The sequence below is a fragment of the Colias eurytheme genome, chromosome 21, assembly GCF_061535395.1.
Source record: "Colias eurytheme isolate Ceu_HAF_F1 chromosome 21, ilColEury1 Martin Lab GWU primary, whole genome shotgun sequence".
Lineage (NCBI taxonomy): Eukaryota > Metazoa > Arthropoda > Insecta > Lepidoptera > Pieridae > Colias > Colias eurytheme.
Window position 1 is genome coordinate 4770131 of NC_143000.1, and position 17746 is coordinate 4787876.

General features: G+C 31.7%; 2 protein-coding genes across 2 annotated transcripts; one reads left to right on the top strand and one right to left on the bottom strand.

The window, feature by feature from the left end:
- Positions 1-404: 404 nt before the first annotated feature.
- LOC149899083 (luciferin 4-monooxygenase-like) lies at positions 405-5678 on the top strand. The gene is made up of 12 exons (XM_090114156.1): positions 405-648; positions 1694-1889; positions 2170-2377; positions 2475-2673; positions 2867-2989; positions 3310-3484; positions 3787-3927; positions 4191-4316; positions 4512-4595; positions 4763-4906; positions 5068-5233; positions 5518-5678. Exons 2-12 carry the CDS (start codon positions 1737-1739, stop codon positions 5643-5645), a joined length of 1647 nt encoding a protein of 548 aa, XP_089970282.1. The 5' UTR covers positions 405-648; positions 1694-1736; the 3' UTR covers positions 5646-5678.
- A 448-nt stretch (positions 5679-6126) lies between these two features.
- LOC149899084 (luciferin 4-monooxygenase-like) lies at positions 6127-14571 on the bottom strand. Its single transcript, XM_090114159.1, has 11 exons — positions 14269-14571; positions 12495-12702; positions 11822-12008; positions 11593-11736; positions 10829-10979; positions 10085-10219; positions 9287-9418; positions 7865-7945; positions 7375-7521; positions 6941-7106; positions 6127-6373 (listed from the first exon to the last, which is right to left on the bottom strand). The coding sequence occupies exons 1-11, from the start codon at positions 14353-14355 to the stop codon at positions 6246-6248; spliced, it is 1566 nt and encodes a 521-aa protein (XP_089970285.1). The 5' UTR covers positions 14356-14571; the 3' UTR covers positions 6127-6245.
- Positions 14572-17746: the final 3175 nt, after the last annotated feature.

Here is a 17746-nt window from a genome sequence, read left to right on the forward strand (position 1 = left end):
TTCCAATATGACAAAGTTTCATACAAACTTTTTTCCCCTATTTTATCCCCTTTGGGGTAGAATTGATCAAAATCATTTCTTAGCGGATGCCTACGTCTTAACATCTATCTGCATGCCTAATTTCAGCCCGATCCGTTCACTGGTTTGGGCTAATTATGGTGAAAAACTAACCCCACTTTGTTAAACATAATCTACCTATTGTAATGACGTCTTTCCCTGATACAAGAAATTAATTAATTATCATTTTATTATCTATCTAAACAATTCAAAGGATCCTTGAGTCATATTATCTGTTATGTTTCAAAATTGCTACTCAAAGACACTTTGACGAAAGACACTTGAAATTGCCCTATAATTTTCAAGAACAAAGCTCGCCCCTGTCTATTTTGTTTTAATAATAAATGTGACATTGAAGGTAAAGAGTCTCATGTTCATCGACTAAGGTTGAGTTTATAATGATAAATTTAAAGGATTAGATATGTAATTGTAATATAAATGTGAAAGTATGTTTGTTTACTTGTCTTTCTCTCAAGTATTAGTGATTCAGTAGTAGTGATATACTATTATGGTTTTTGTGTTGTGAGGCAGTTAGGATGCTAAATATAATCCCATGGGAGTTTCCTAACTACCACGCCGGCGCAGGAGCAGGTGAAAAGCTGCCCAGGAAATCGTTCTTAGTTAGATATCTAGTTCAAAATTAAGTACCAATATGTTGCGAATAAATATTATGATTTACCGAAATAAATACCTTATTACGGTAAATCTTGTAGACATACAAATACACAATAAAGACATGATTAATATACAATTAATAATCTTATTTAAATATATTTTAATTGTTTGATGATTAAAGTTCAGTGAACCACTAGATTCCAATGTTTACGGAAATTTATAGTATGTATGTATGATATTTTATTTTTCCCGTACCATACGCAGCATCAGATCAGAGTCTTAATAGCCATATCAATTTTATTTTATGGAGAAGGAATAGATGAGAATATGCAAGGAAGTATTCAATTTATAAATCAAGTCATGCAATAGGAAATATAAATAATATGACGCTCTGAACAATTTTTTCATATCCGATGCATATTTCTATTGTACTCGTGTATATGTATGCAGTTATTAAACTCCGTCGTTTATTGCAATACAACCCGTGTCTAAGTAGGTACATGAAAGAGGTATAAAATAATATTAATGAAATAAATTACAGTGCTAGTAATTTCTCAATCAAGTACCTACAAAATTTGAGTGACTTATACAAACATAATATTATTCTATAAAGCCCGAGTTATTGACTTTATTAAAATTTTATGTATTTGCGTGAAGTGTAATTGGTGCATAAAGTACATGTTAAACAATTGTAGATGGCCGTCGCCTTCATTCATCGATTTAAACTATAATTTTGGAAGCACATCCTTTTTTCATAGAAAATTTGCTTATGTGTGATTCTTAAATTCCACCTTCGATATTATTCTAAATAAATCCTAACCGTAGTTTATAAAATTACACTCGTACTTATAAATGCGGAACGATCGTTATTCGCTACAACCACATATTAACTCAGAATAGTTTGAACCTTGGGACAAATTACATGAATCGAAAATTTAATTTTTAATCCCGTTAAAAGTGAAATTCGAAACATCAGTATTTTAGTTAAAATTTATAAAAATAATCTTATATTTAACTTTAGGTTTACGAAGATAATTGTGTGAATAAACCTCATAGTTTACAAAATGGTATCAAAACTTTCAAATGACTCGGTGCTTTGGTTCATGAACGATTTGACTTCCCGAATTGTAGCCGAATCGGGTATTCCTAGTGACCGCTACCATCTTGGAAAAATTATATTGCAGAGTTTAAAAGACTACCCAGATGCTATTATGCAGGTAAGATTTTTTTGGGTGAAAACATTAAACAGTTATAAAATTATGTGATACATAATTTGCTCATATGCAACTAGAAAATATAGAGAAACTAAACAAGATATACAGAATATTTATATGGGAACTGAGGCCAAGGGGGAAAGAAAGGACAAAGTCTACACGTAATCATTGTTCGACCAAAATGTTAAATATAATAATGCTTTCATTACACGTATCTATAATCGTAGTGGTAAAATCAAAACTATTTTACACTCAATAAAATAATAATCACTATCCTCTAAAGATTAATGGAGCAACTGGAGATTCAGAGACAAACGGTTCAGTTTTAAACAGAACTATCCTATGTGCGATCTGCTTGCGAAATTTTGGCTTAGAAATCGGTGATGTCATTGTTCTTATGGCCCCAAGTGATTTAGACCTGGCTATACCATTCTATGCTGCATTATTTATTGGAGTCACTGTAGCACCCGTGGACAGAACATTGAGTGTTAGTAAGTGATTCCCTTCATATTACAGTCATTACATTGTGAACTTCCATAAAACTTCAGATAGCTTGCTATGAATCGCACAAATCATTATGTTTTACAGGAGAGTTGAAAGCAACATTCGCAGTATCTGAACCGAAAATAGTATTCTGCCTCAGTGAGAAAGCAACTGAGGTCCAACTGGCACTCAATGAAATAGATTCAAATGCTCAAATTGTGACATTCGACAATGGCGACTATTTGTGCAACTTTGAGGAGTTCCTTGAGAAATATGGAGATGATACACCGTTCGAAAGTTTTAAGTAATGCCAAATCTTACATTTTCATAGTATAACTGCAAAATCTGTTATACAATTGTACCCACAATAAATTGAACACATTCAATGATAATAAATTTATTTTGTCAGGCTATTTTTCGCTAAAACAAAATCCAAACATACAAAATATCCCAAGTCCCTTATGAGCATCGATACTTCATTAAAGTAATCATTATAGGGCTACAGACTTCGATGCAGAAGACACAGGAGCTTTACTGCTAGCAACAAGCGGCACCACTGGAGTACCGAAAGCAGCTGAGGCTACTCACAAAAACTTCGCTACTAGCATCCCATATCTTTGGTAAAATGAAAAATTATTATATTTATACAAAAAATATATTAATTCTCTCTTTTTATTTTGTTTAACGATCCGATAAATATTGTGCTAGCATTTAAGTTTCTAAATAGCCTTGCTTAGGTTTGAGATTAAATAGCGTTATGGGAAAACTTCCTTCCCATAAAAGTACCTACGCTATGCATGTATATTGTATATGGCGAATATTCCGAACACGTCTTCTCATTTTTATTACATATTGTTATCATTGTATCCTTACTATATTTAATGATAATTTAAAATATCACACAAATTTCTATTTATATTTAATTTTTTTCTATTAACAGGTCCAGATCAACTATGTTCCCAGGTCCTACTCGAATGGCTTTGATAGGTTCCCCAATTCAATGGTTGACAGCTGTGATGCACTTCCTTGCTTCTCCTATTTTGAAGTACACTAGACTGCAATCATCTTTGCCTTTAACACAGGAACACGCGTATTATATTATAAACACTTACAAGGTACCTTTGTTCTTTTGATATGCAAAGATTATGGATTGAACGTATTATGAATTTATAGTATTACCTATTATAAAACCGAAGAGTTTATCTGTTTGTAACATAAATGAATATGTACACCAAACATTTTATTTATTTTATTTAAAAAACATCACATGCCATTACAGGACAATGCCCAATGCGACACAGATACAATTTTATTTTACAAAAGAAACTTATCTAACTTAAATACTAAATTAAAATTACATACATAACTACATGGTATTCATATTAATTTATGTTACCAAATTGTCTTTTTTTTTCAGCCCTCTTTCACAGTAATGAGTCCAACATTTATGACAACACTTATGAGTCCCGACAAACGTGATGGATGTGATTTCACATGTTTTGATCTCATTATGTTGGGTGGCAGTGCTGTACCACCAGAACTTATTGAAACTATTAAAGTAAGTCGAGATTTAAAGGGATATGTTTTTTATTCAGAATTTGTAGTCGTAACTTTTAGCTTCACTGAATAATTGCGAACTTTTAATTCACGTAAGTGGCTATGCATAACTTTCCGTTCTTTTGAAATAAAATATAAATTTACTGGAAAGTGGAAAGTATGAAAAAATTGGTATAGGCCGGGAAGAAACAAATTATTTCCTATAGTAAACGGTAGAGCTGTTTCTGTATTAACATTGACAGTAATCTTTATATTTATTTACAGGACGTTTCACCAAGTACCGAAGTTTTCAATGCTTATGGAATGAGTGAACTTACAGGTTTAGCTTTCCATAGCGACTATCCCCCACCTGGATCTTCAGGAAAACCTATGGGCTGTTTTCAATATCGGGTATCTAAATACATAATATCTATGTGTGTATATATGGGTATCTAAAAACATATATTTTTATTTATCTTTTGTATTATTTAATTTTTATTGTATTAAGTTTCAAATCAAGAATTCAAGGTAGACAGAAATTATACCTAAAAATTGAAATAGAAATCAGAAGCTATATCGAAGACAACTTCTCAATTTGATTTTCAGATTGTAGACATTGATACACAAGAAAATATCGAAGAACCAAATATACCAGGCGAGCTTTGGCTTAAAGGTCCAGCAATTTTCAAGGTAAATCCTACAAGATTCAACATGAATATCGAAAATCCTCGTGAATATTATTTCCTCACGTTTAAAGGGTAAAAACCCGGTTCATGAATCTACAAAATTACAAAAAATTAAACAAATAAAATGTTAAGAAAGATATGGATAATATGTGTTTAATAATTTTATTTTAGGGTTATTATAAAAATGAAGAAGCGACTGCAGAGACGTTTGTAGATGGTTGGTTCAAAACTGGCGACATGTTTTACCGAGATGAAAATTATAATTTCTTCTTTTGTGAAAGGATAAAGTTACTTTTAAAATATAAAAGCTATCAGGTACATAAACAGACTATACTACTATTAATTTAGATATTATAAATCCTTTTTGAGTGACTCACTGCGCTTTAGAGATTTTAAATTAATAACCTTGTCTTTCGGTTTCTAAAATGCTTACGTATGCTAAAATAAATAACTTTTTGTATTTTTTTATCTAAAAGATATCACCAGTGGAAGTAGAAAGCGTCATACGACAACATCCAGGGGTTCTAGACGTAGCAGTTACAGGCATACCCGATCCGGAATGTGGGGATCTGCCCGTAGCATGTGTGGTCCTTCGAGCCGGATATGATGTCAGCGCGGATGATATAAAGGAGTTAGTGCAAGGTATTGATGTATTTTTTAATCCTATCCTTTTGTATGTTATTATTATTTTTGACAATTAAATAGACATCAATATTATAAATGCTAAAGTTTGTAAGAATAGATGTTTTTTTCTTTGTTTGTCTCCCTAGGTAAACTCCCTAAAGGGTAAAACTGAACGGATTTTGATAATCGAAAATCTCATGAACTATAAAATACTTGCTTTTTCCCACGGTACGGGTGAACCGCGAGACAAAGCTAGTTTTCTAAATATAAAACTAAGGTTCGCTGTATTTAAACATTTTCAGGAACATTGTCTGATGCAAAACAGCTAAGAGGTGGTGTAGTATTTCTAGATGAAATACCCATTACTGCCTCGACGAAAGTCCATAGAAGAAAATTGAAGGAAATCGTGATGGTTGCGGAAAGATACTGATGAAATATATTCTTCATCTCAAATTTCTTATTATGTACCATTGTTTATTAAGAATACTTGCTTAGAACACTCGAATATTATATTAAGTGTGCATGAGAATAACGAAAAGATTTCGAATCGGTGAAATGTCTATGAGCTGTTATTTATTGATATAAAATATGTGCTGTCAATAATATTGAAAATAACGAGCCATTAAATACGTATTGGACTATTGGAACATGTAGAACACAGCTAGAAGCTAGTTCCTTTAAAGATCTCATAAATTTTAATATTTAGCTAAACTAGAGCGTTATCAACCTTTACATTTATAATCACTCATTGTTTTCAAAATGAATCATTAATGCTTCTGTTTATGATTGTTTATTGCATTTCAAATGTATCTTATCTTGTATTGTAGTAGTTAATAGTAAATATTTATATTGTTTTAAATGCACGTCAATAATTAGGTATCATTAAGTGTAGATAAAGAAAAATACTGTAATATCGTTTAAATATTTGTTATATTCATTTATATTAAAAGGAAAACATATTATAGTCCATTTAACAATAATTAACAATTCTTTATTTCTATTAATTTAATTATATTATACTAAAATTATTTTATTCTCTTGGAGAATTTAATACTATATCTAACAGTTTCCCTCGAGCTATTTTCCCAGTCGATGTGGCAGGTAGCTCTTTAAGGAACAGCACACCTCCTCGTAATTCCTTGCTTTTTGATAATTTACCTGAAAAATTAAAATTCATATTATAACGTACCATGCAGTCCCATATTATAGAACTTTATTTTTAAAGAAATAAATAAATTAATATTTCCTTATGTGACCATATTGACCGACCGGTTGGCTTAGTTGGCACTGACCCTGCCTTAGAAGCCAGAGATCGTGGGTTCGATTCCCACCCAGGGCAAATATTTTTGTGATGAACATCGATGTTTGCTCTGTATCTGGGTGTCAATTATCTATATATAAGTAGATATTTAAAATTATAGATGTATGTAGATATATCAGCCATTTGGATTCCTTAACACAAGCGAAAAGCTTTTTATGGGATCATATCGTGCCGTGTGTGCAAAATGTCTTGAAATATATTATATTATATTTATTTTTATGTTTATATACAAATACATCGACAACTGGATCGGTTACAAAAATAGATTAAGTAATTGATTTTTTGTACAGAGAAGCCATAAAATCTCAGGAAACTGCCACTACTTAAGAACTAATAAATAAAACTATCGCAGTATTCAATTACTTCTAACTCAATTCTACAAAAGTTCTACTAATTATACTCACTCAGTACTAAGTTCTTAATTTCTTCAGCAGTGACGTTATGTCCGTTCCGCCGTACAACACAGGCGACCGGTCGCTGTCCATCTTCGGGATCATCAATGCCAATAACACATACTTCACCGACTCCTTTATGACTGTGTATAACTTCCTCTAGTTCTGCTGGTGTTACCTTAAAATATAGGAAAAATGTGAGCCATCACGGAACGCCTGACAGATGTGAACTATCAACATTATTAAGCAGAAAGGAATAGATTGCTGCATATAAGTCTATATTGCGTTGTCACGCAGGAGTTAACTCAGTTACTTTACCATTAATAGTGTATTGCCTGTTGCTTGCCTGCTAATGTATATGTCTTGCATCTATCTTTCGATACAAATTTAAACTCCTTTCAAAAATTTTGTATTTTTTATTTGATAGAAACCAATTGTGAACTTACATGGAAATTTCTATACTTAATAAGCGTTTTAATTCGATCCACAAAGTAATAAAAATCGTTTTCATCTCTATACAAAAGATCGCCTGTCTTGCAATAACCATCTTCTGAAAATACATTAGCAGTTTCCTCTGGATCATTATAATATTCCTGCAAAAAAATACACACAATACTAATTATTACTTCATTTAAATGGTTGTTAAGTTATCCATTTCTGACCGTGACCTACAATCGCGTGGTCACAACAACCAATCTATGTTAAAGTTAATGAAAATATGACGATGTTCATGATTTTTTTCTGTGAATTGAATTGAAATGTGAAAAAATAAACCCTTTATTTTTTTCTCTGGGAACATTTTGAATTCATTTGAGAGTATCGGAATCACCTCTCCATTTTAGACACTGCAATTTTCGAGGAAATACGAAATTAAGTTGTAATTATCAACGACGAAATAAAATTGCTTTCAAATATATGTAATAAATCATTAAATACCGTAAAGCATGGTCCCTTGGCCCACATTTCTCCGGGCACGTTCGGTTCCGTGATCTCGTTTCCAGTCTCAGGATCGACTAACTGTAAAAAATTGTTTAAAGATAGGAACATTCTTGGCATTCTGTTATAATTGCAACTATAATGTAGTTACAAAAAAGGTGTTATTACAATGTTAACGCGCTAATACATTCTACCCACTTTCTGGGTGTGCAAATATTTAAATGGAAATAAGTTAAATTACACTACACCAACACTACACAAATAACGAATGAATGAATGAATGAGAACTTTATTGTACACACCAAATTACAGACATTACATAAAATAGAATACACATAAATTGCACAATGGGCGACCTTATGGCTACAGAGCCATCTCTTCCAGGTAACCCAACCAAGGAAAGCAATGACAAAAACAACGAATACATGTAGGTGGTGTATACTGAAGCACTGAAGCAATAAAAAAGATAAAAAATAAATAAATATGTATAATACGTACTAATAGATAAGAGAAAATACATAAATATATAAGGTCATCACTTAATTAAAGATATGTAGTAATTAAAAAGCAAGTTTTTGAAAGCATCGATGGAACTCGCTTTGCGTATAGCTATTGGTAAGTCATTCCATAGTCTAATAGCCTTCACTGTAAATGAGGAATTGAAAAATTTAGTTTTATGTATGGGTACATTAAGGAGATAAGTATCACTGGATCTCAGATTTAGTCCGTGGTTACTTGCGTACTCAAAGTTGTTTTTTAAGTAGGGTGGGGTTCTGGGATCGAATAATATTCCATACAACAGATGCAGCACATGAGCATCCCGGCGATATCTGATAGGCAGCCATTTCAGCCTGCGACGATAAGCAGAGACATGGTCATACTTACGCAACCCGAAGATAAAACGGATGCACAAGTTCTGAAATCGCTCAAGCTTATCGAGCTGTATCTCAGTAAGGTCACAGAAACTGACATCGGCGTAGTCGAGGATAGGGAGAAGGAGTGATTGTGCTAACAAAATTTTGGTCGGAATCGGAAGAAAGTTTCGTAATCGCTTAAGGGAGTGGTATGCCGCAAATAACCATTAAACTTAAAAGCTAATGCTTGTTATTTTCCCATTTATAACACTAGATTTCCGCCCGCGGGTTCGCCCGCATTTTCAAAGAAAATTCCGCATAGTTCTCGTCCCTGTGGGATTTCCAGGATAAAAATTAGCCTATACATATATTGTTATAAGACAATATATGTAACAGCAATATATGTATATAGTGGGTTTTGAGCTACCTACATACCAAACTTCATTGTAAGCAGTAGTAGTATTTGTCATTTGTGTGAAAGAGTAACAAGCATCCATCCACCCATCCATAGCATTTATAATGTTAGTATAGTAAAAACTTAAGTCAGAATAAAGCTTATTTTACGTACCTTAATAGAATATAGCATGTGAGGTTTACCACTACTACCACGGGGAGTTCCAGGGACAAATTGTAAACAAGGCCCAATTAATTCAGTTTGACCATAACTTTCAAATGCGATTGCTCCTTTTTTCAGACATTTCTAAAATACAATAATACTTACAATACTTATATGTAGTACATTGCGCATCAAAAAGCAATAACGATTGTTATACGATATAAATAAATTAAAAAACGAAGATAAATAAATTTTAAATGAACCTTGAAGGCGTAGGTAGGCAATATACAGGGTGTCCCAGTATTGGTATACTAAGCGCGAAGGGACTTGTAGTTTTGCACACACTGATCACGTTAAACAAGAAAATAACATCAAAAACATTTTACTAATTTTTTCCTGAAAACCCATGTTCTTCTCTAGCTTCGCGCAGCCGGCATATACCGCTTCGCTAAAGTAAGCATTTTGTCTATGAAAATATAATTTTAATAGATCACGTGCTGGTATTTACAGTTGGGCGGGTACGGTTTTAAGAATTCATCTATTTGAAAAAAACTGCGTCTGGAATTTTATAAGTTTTTTACGTACTCAGCGTATGCAAAACTATAACCTCCTTTAAAAGCTTAATGTACCAACAGTGGGACATCCTGTATATAGTGGGTTTATTTATAGGTGGCTAATACAATTCAGGAATATACAATTTATTTTAAACTGTAAAACATGGATTATCGTAAATGGGAAAGATAAAATTTTAATTTTGTATCTATTATAAATATAAAAAAACCTGACTGTGAATAATTTATTAAAATTTACCTGAAATTCATCTAGTACATCCAGATAAACCTTAGAACCGGTGACCACAAGAACATCAAAGCATGTTAGATCAACATCGTTTTTTCGTTTCAGCAGTGTCGCCATTAAAGAAGGACTAATTAATGCTGTTACAGGCTGGAATGGTAAGAAATATTTTCTATAAACTTGATCCAAAATAAGTGAACCTAAGAATTTAGGGGGAATTTCATTTAGTATTACCATGTATTACACTATAATTAGGTACTTAATCGAATTTATATCTTAACCCGAACCCAAAGAAGCCTTAGTTTCTCGGTATACCTAGGTGTAGATTGCGTGTAGTTTTTGTTTAAATTTTAACAAAGTGCAAAAATAACTAATCTTTCGACTTTGTGATATTAGTTATAAGTTGGTATTACCTACTTACTCGTACTCGTACAGTATTAATGAATTAACCTTTGCTTCTTTAGGTCGGTCGTTTAGTAATTAATTGATGTTAATTTTTAAATTTGTGCAGTTAGGTACTGTTATAATTGACAAGCATTATCTACTATATAAAAATAAGTCGGGTTTTCCTTCCTGACGCTATAACTCCTGAATGTACGAACATAGTGCACGAACCGATTTCCACGGTTTTGCATTCGTTGGAAAGGTCTCGGGCTCCGTGAGGTTTATAGCAAAGAAAAGGTGTCTCTGGTGGCGAAACGGACTTCGCCCGGTTTGCTAGTTTTATCATAAAAAATATAATTATTGATAATTGCGTACCTTATATTGGTTGATTATTTTTATAGTATATTCTAAATCGTCCGGTATAGATGATTGTACACGTTTTTGACCAGTAAAGACAGAACCAATTGCAACAAAATACGCAGATATCCAGTTGATGGGCGATAGACATATTGTACTTGTATTGTTGCTGTAAAAATATTTATTTATAAATACTGTATTGCAAGTAAAATAAATACAGAAAGAACATTATATAAGAAAAAGAACATACACAAATGGCGGCCTTATATCCTCTGGAAGATATCGCTATCTGCTAGGTAGCGATATCTTCCAGAGTACCATAATATCACAGTATTACAATATTAATAATATTATGTGTTGCGTGAGGAGATATTATATTTCATGGAGATGGGTGAGATAAATAGATAAGTAATACAGTTTAACATGTTGCTGCTATATACATTGTAAGCTGCCATATAAAATTTATTTATTACATCTTTGTCTCAAAACACTTGATAATTAAAATTACCATTTATTTCTCAGCAATAGGTCTTGTAGAAGGGTACAAATGACCTCTCATTGTGCGTTAGGCTTAATTTTGTTGCTAGTCGTAATGTTTTATTTGGACACATTAATTTATATTTTACTAGCTACTACGATTGTAATATTAGCACAATAATAATGAGTCCAGTTATTTATTTATTTAATAATGAGTCCGTACGCAAATGCTATGTCATAAAGGTCCAGATATAATTATTTTTATAACTTTGTACGCGTGATATAACTTTATTGTAGGCACTTACTATTTTTCCCTAGGCAATAAAGAATGGTGTAACATTTTGCCCGCAATAGCTTCATGTTTGAAAGCAGCTGCCTTTATTTTTCCCGTTGTCCCACTTGTACACATCAAAAATACATATATTTTGTCAATATCGAATTCAGCTACCCTAAAACATAGGTACATTTGGTACAAAAAATAATTTGAATAGTCCAAAAAATTGCAGATTCAATATTAAATAAACACTATCTTACATAAAATTATCATCTATGTGAGAAACATTATTTGACTCGACGAATTTGGGAAAATTCTCATTTCCAAATACAATAAGTTTAACGTCCAATCCTAAATCCTTTGTGACATTCACATATGTTTCGTATGCTGATTTATCGCAAAAAGCTACCTTTGGCGACGTAATTTTAAACAGCTTTTTAATCTCATCTGTAATCAAAGAAATAGTTATTACTTATCTACACTAATATTATAAAGAGGAAAACTTTGTTTGTTTGTTTGTTTGTTTGTTTGTTTGATTGTAATGAATAGGCTCATAAACTACTGGACCGATTTTAAAAATTCTTTCTACATTATCCACGAGTAACATAGGCTAGGTTTTATCCCGGAAATCCCACGGGAACGGGAACTATGCGGGTTTTTCTTTGAAAACGCGGGCGAAGCCGCAGGCGGAAAGCTAGTTATTAATAAAAGTAATTAACTGTTCCAAGTGCATGCACTTCTGACTGACATTTTTTTTTTGGTAATTAGGACTTCTGGGAAATTTAAGGACTATTAATTAAAACCACAGATTAAAACATAAGCCTTGCTTATGCGTTGATTTGAAGCTTTTGAAATACCTAATCGGCTAATCCTTACTTTTTTCAATCATTTGAAATATGTTTCTAAAAAATTGTTAAATTTTAGAATAATTACCATATTTATAGTTTGGATCAACTCCAACAATAGGCAGCCCATTAAATAGAGCACTATAGAAGGGTATGTACAAATCTAAGTGGTTATTACCACTTATAGCCAGAACATCGCCGGGCTTCAAACCAACGCTGCGCAGATACTTCGCTAGCTGAATAGAACGTCTTAATACTGATCCAATTGTTTCTTGCTGGCCTGTTACTACATCTACCTGTAATAAAAAAAATATAATAATAATATGGATACCACTTGTATACGTAGTACAATATTATTATTAGTCTGTGCTATAACTCTTCGCTTTACCTACCTGTTAGTTTACACGCATTAAACATTTTTTTGAACTGTTCTTTGGACTTTGATGCAACATTGACATACATCCGCATTTACATAATGTAGACTCGTATGAATCAAATTATCACTATCCTTTTAATTGAAATCCTTGAAATTTTATTGTTTATTCAATAAATTTTTAGCACGAAACAAGTCTAAATCAACGAGATGTAGACGTATTTAAAAAAGAAAGGGCGATGTGTTTCAAACTTTCTACAGTTGAGTGAAAGTAGTTTTTTTCTTATGAAAATTGATATCTGTATTTGCCCTTACTTCTTCTCATTATATGCATAAGAACAAGTAAGTATAATATGTATAAGTAGACCTTCACCAGGTGCGCAGGTAAACACTTACCTACAGCGTCTTTAAGTATTGATTAATCAATCTTATTTATTACATTTAAGTATACATACATACGTATTCTACATAGAAATAATATTATTTTCAATACATTGAATAAACTTTTATAATATGCTGATTTTTTGTGGAATACCCAAACTCAAACTCGATAAAAAATATGGTTATTTTTAGCATCATTAAAATACAAATCAGCGATTACATAATATTTCTACGGTACGTGATACAAATATATTATAACTCTTATGGTACAATTTTCCAAGCAAAACCCGTAATTGTATACCTACTTTGATCTTCATATTGTTGAACTCTGCGTATCATGATGACTTTTAAAATTATGCTAAAGTTATGTACGTGATTCGTTTAATAATTTCCTCGTTTTGAATTTGTTAATTTAACAAATTTGTGAAAGGTCATACATAGAAAAATATCATGAAACGATAAGATAATAATAAAAAGCATTTATAGACATAGTATTGTTAAGAGACCCAGACCACTAAGAAACTAATTTAGTAAAGAACCAGATGTGACCGATAAGTAAGGATTCTATAATGAAACAACAAATGAGCATCGATCTTATCACTAATAATGGATTATTATTATAATATGTAGTTGTACATAATATTATTTTTATTGGCGCGAAAATTGGACATAGCCATCGAAATACCATAAACCATGGAATAAAAAAAAGAAACTCACAAAAGGAAAGAACTATGAAAAATTCCCAATAACTCCTACGGTCTAAGCCAAATAAATTCATTTCGTTTGTGAAATAAAGGTGTCGAAAGGCAACGAAATAGACATTAATGTGATTATTGAAGTTTATAAAAGGGCTGAAAATATTTGCAAAAAACCAAACACACTTTTATGTCAAAATTATCTGATATTAGTGGATTTGTTTACTTTTAGTTATCAATAATTATAAAACATTGTTACAGATATTAAAAGTGAAGAGATTTTCGCCGATTGATATAAATAATCGAAAAAAACAAAACAAACACGACCTTTATTAAAAATACAGATTGACCTCGGGTATACAAGCAGTGAACTTTAAAAAATGTAGGTGGGAGATAAAAATTTAAGAACTGACCTGACACACCAATTGTGAATTCTCACTCATTGATTGCATCATAACATGACCAATGTGGTAATCCGGTCTCATTTTTAAATCACACATTTTTATATTTGTGTTAACTGCACCACGTACCACGACCAACTGCTTCTAAATAAATCGCCGTGCTCTTGGACAAAGCTTTATACTGGGATATCTTGATATTTATGTCCACAGGCTATGGTATTTTAAACTTAATGCTCTTTATCTTAACGTCTCATTTAGGAGTCGTTATATGATATTCGTATGACAAGATGAGCGTAAGATCATTGACACGTGGTTTGGATATTTTATATCGGACGCAGCATGTGTTAAGTGTTAACACATCTTACTAATTAAGTTTGTTGATACTGACTATACTATTTGGTTGTTTGTCAATTGAATATTGTTGGCCACTTCCTCAAGTACCACTGAACACTGACACTGTACAGTTTACTGTACAGTTCTTTAAAGAGAGTAAAGTATGTTTACGAATAGGTACCCAGGATACAATACAATTTTTAAACAGAAATATAATTTTTGTCGGATGCTTGTAATTGCCCAGAATATCAAGTAAACTCCACTGTGTTCCAACACAGCTGTGATCCTGACGTGCCTTATTCGGTGGCGCAGTCATGGACATAGTTCATAATTCAATCGCACCTTTGATGAAGAATGTTAAAGATCCGAATTCAATTGATCCGTCTTATATTGTCAGGTCACATTAACCATTTTCATTGTATTCAAAACTTAAACACCATGATTGAGAAGGACGATTATCTTCGATGGAGTACATTCAGTATCAAGCAAAGCAAGGAAAGGAAACATATTAGAAAATCCTTCTAAAATAAATAATCTTAATATGCATATCTTTCTTCTTATATATAAAATTCTCGTGTCACAATGTTAGTCTGCATACTCCTCCGAAACGGGTGGACCGATTCTCATGAAATTTTCTGTGCATATCGGGTAAGTCTGAGAATCGGCCAACATCTATTTTTCATATGTACCACGGGCGAAGCCGGGGCGGACCGCTAGTAATATATATATAAATCTCGTGTCACAATGTTTGTCCTCAATGGACTCCTAAACCACTTAACCGATTATAATAAAATTCGCACACCATGTGCAGTTCGATCCAACTTAAGAGATAGGATAGTTTAAACATGTAGGTACCACGGGCGAAGCCGGGGCGGACCACGAGTCTTATTATTTGGAGATACCTACGTAAGAGTTTAAAAAAAAAATGTCGAAAAAATAGACAAATTTAAAATAAAATATTTAGATTAATGATTATTATTTTACCCTCATAAGACTAAGTGACATTCATTTGAATGCAGAAATAAAGCAGAAGTAATTAATTTTTTATATCATCTAAGTAAGTATTCATTTAATAACATCGGTAGGTACATAAGAATATAATAGTTATGCAGACAAACCTTAACCTTTTGGCCGATGCAGGTGAACAAAAACTTTGGACCTAAGCTTTGAACTTAAACAATAATTAATCGGAAATAATTAGTACTTATTTCGAATAATAATACCTATACTTACAAATATTTTATTTAATAATTAAAAAGTGCCTATTACATACTATCAATAGATAGATATTATTATAAAACAAAGTCTATCATCACACCTCTCTGCCTTCAAAATCAAAAACTACTGTAACCATTTTCATTCGGTTTTCACCAATGGATAACGTGATTCTCGAGGAAGGTTTTAGCGGAAAATAATGATAACATTATAACTTTATAATAAAAGAACGACGAGTTTTATGCCTGAATTTTATATAAAAGTTATACCTAATTTTTAGGTACAATGTTTAAGGAAGTAAGTCATTAAGCGTGGTGACTGTCAGCTTCAGTTCTGTCGATGGGTTGAGCAGTGATGACCTTCCATTTACCTTCATTCGTACTGTATTATTTAGATTATGCTGTAACTCCTTTACAATTTTGTTTCATACTACTATATTATGAGTTTTATTTCTTGATATGTTGTATGAAAATATAATAAAAAAGTAATAAAGTAATAATTATAACAAAGATATTTTTTTACAATCTTGTAGAATTAGTCATGAATACTATATATCAATTGTATTTTCCAGAACAATGATTAAAGATAAAAAAAATAAAAGTTGTTTGACTTATTTTATCTCGATTAGGTACCTAGTAGTTGTATACGTAGTATATTATTATTAGTCTGTGGTAGTAGGTACTATTATTGAATCTAAAGGTTAATAATTATTATTAGTAACTCGATATCTTCTCTTGTATCGGCTTTTCGGTAATATTTCAAATGAAAAAAAATTATCTGTTCTAAGTATAATATTTTACAGCATATTCAAAAGCAAAATGATGTCGATAAAAACATTTCAGGTAGTTTGAGAAGTGTGCCTGATTTAGTAAAAGCTCATTTTCACACTGTTTGTATGCATTTCCTGAGAACATTTACTATGGTACCTAATGTTTATTTTATTTAACACCATAATAATATGAAAGTAGAGATTTCAATGAATAAAAGGCTCCCCAAGTTTTTGAAAAAAGCTGATATTTTGACGGGTGACTTTTCGATTGAAAATTAGGTTGTTTTTTTGGTATTAATTCAAAATAAGGCGAAAAAATAAATATTTTCAATCAAATAAATTACAGTGTATTTGGGACATAATAAAGTAAGTTTCCACCAAATTTCGTAGTAAAAAAATAAATTTTCAAGTAGGTAAAAATAAAAAACCAAAAACTTAGTTTTTTAAATTTTTCACCTAAATTTTGAGGTCCCCCCTCCCACTTCACGAACTCGGATTGACCGTAATTTATTTTTCCTTTTATTTTCATCATATTCTCCTCCTTTTCTAATGAGTTTCATCCGACTGCGATTTTTTTTTTTGTTTCAAAAATTATCTACTCTAGTCTAATAAGGCATAAAAAAAAATTGCCGGGGTCCAGGTTTGGTGAGCCTCATAGATGATTTCTAGTAGTATTTTTTTTTTGTAGTATTTCTTTTTGCACTATGCTGTCCTACGTAGTATATTATTATTAGTCTGTGGTTTTACTTAAAATATACTTTGTATCAGAGACATCTAGTGGTGAATAGAGGAATCGAAATTAATAATAACAGCCTTCTTCTAATAGATGGCGCTGTATTTCATTTCAATATTATACGATTCATAAAATATAATACTAACACTTTAAAGCACTAAGAAAAATATGTGTATAGTTAAAATTTTTGGTGGCTATTTAAATATTGATATATAACAGCAAACTTATAATTTATCACAATAATATACAAACTACTAGCGCCATCTATATTAATTTCAGATTAATTATATTTTATTACTGTGACATCTAGCGGTGACTAGAAATAACTAATTGCACACGAGTTACTGCCAGATTGTAATAGATGGCGCTGTTTTCAATTTCATAATTACTGAATTTAATGAATGAAATGTTAACATTACAATTTGGATGGCAAAAATCAG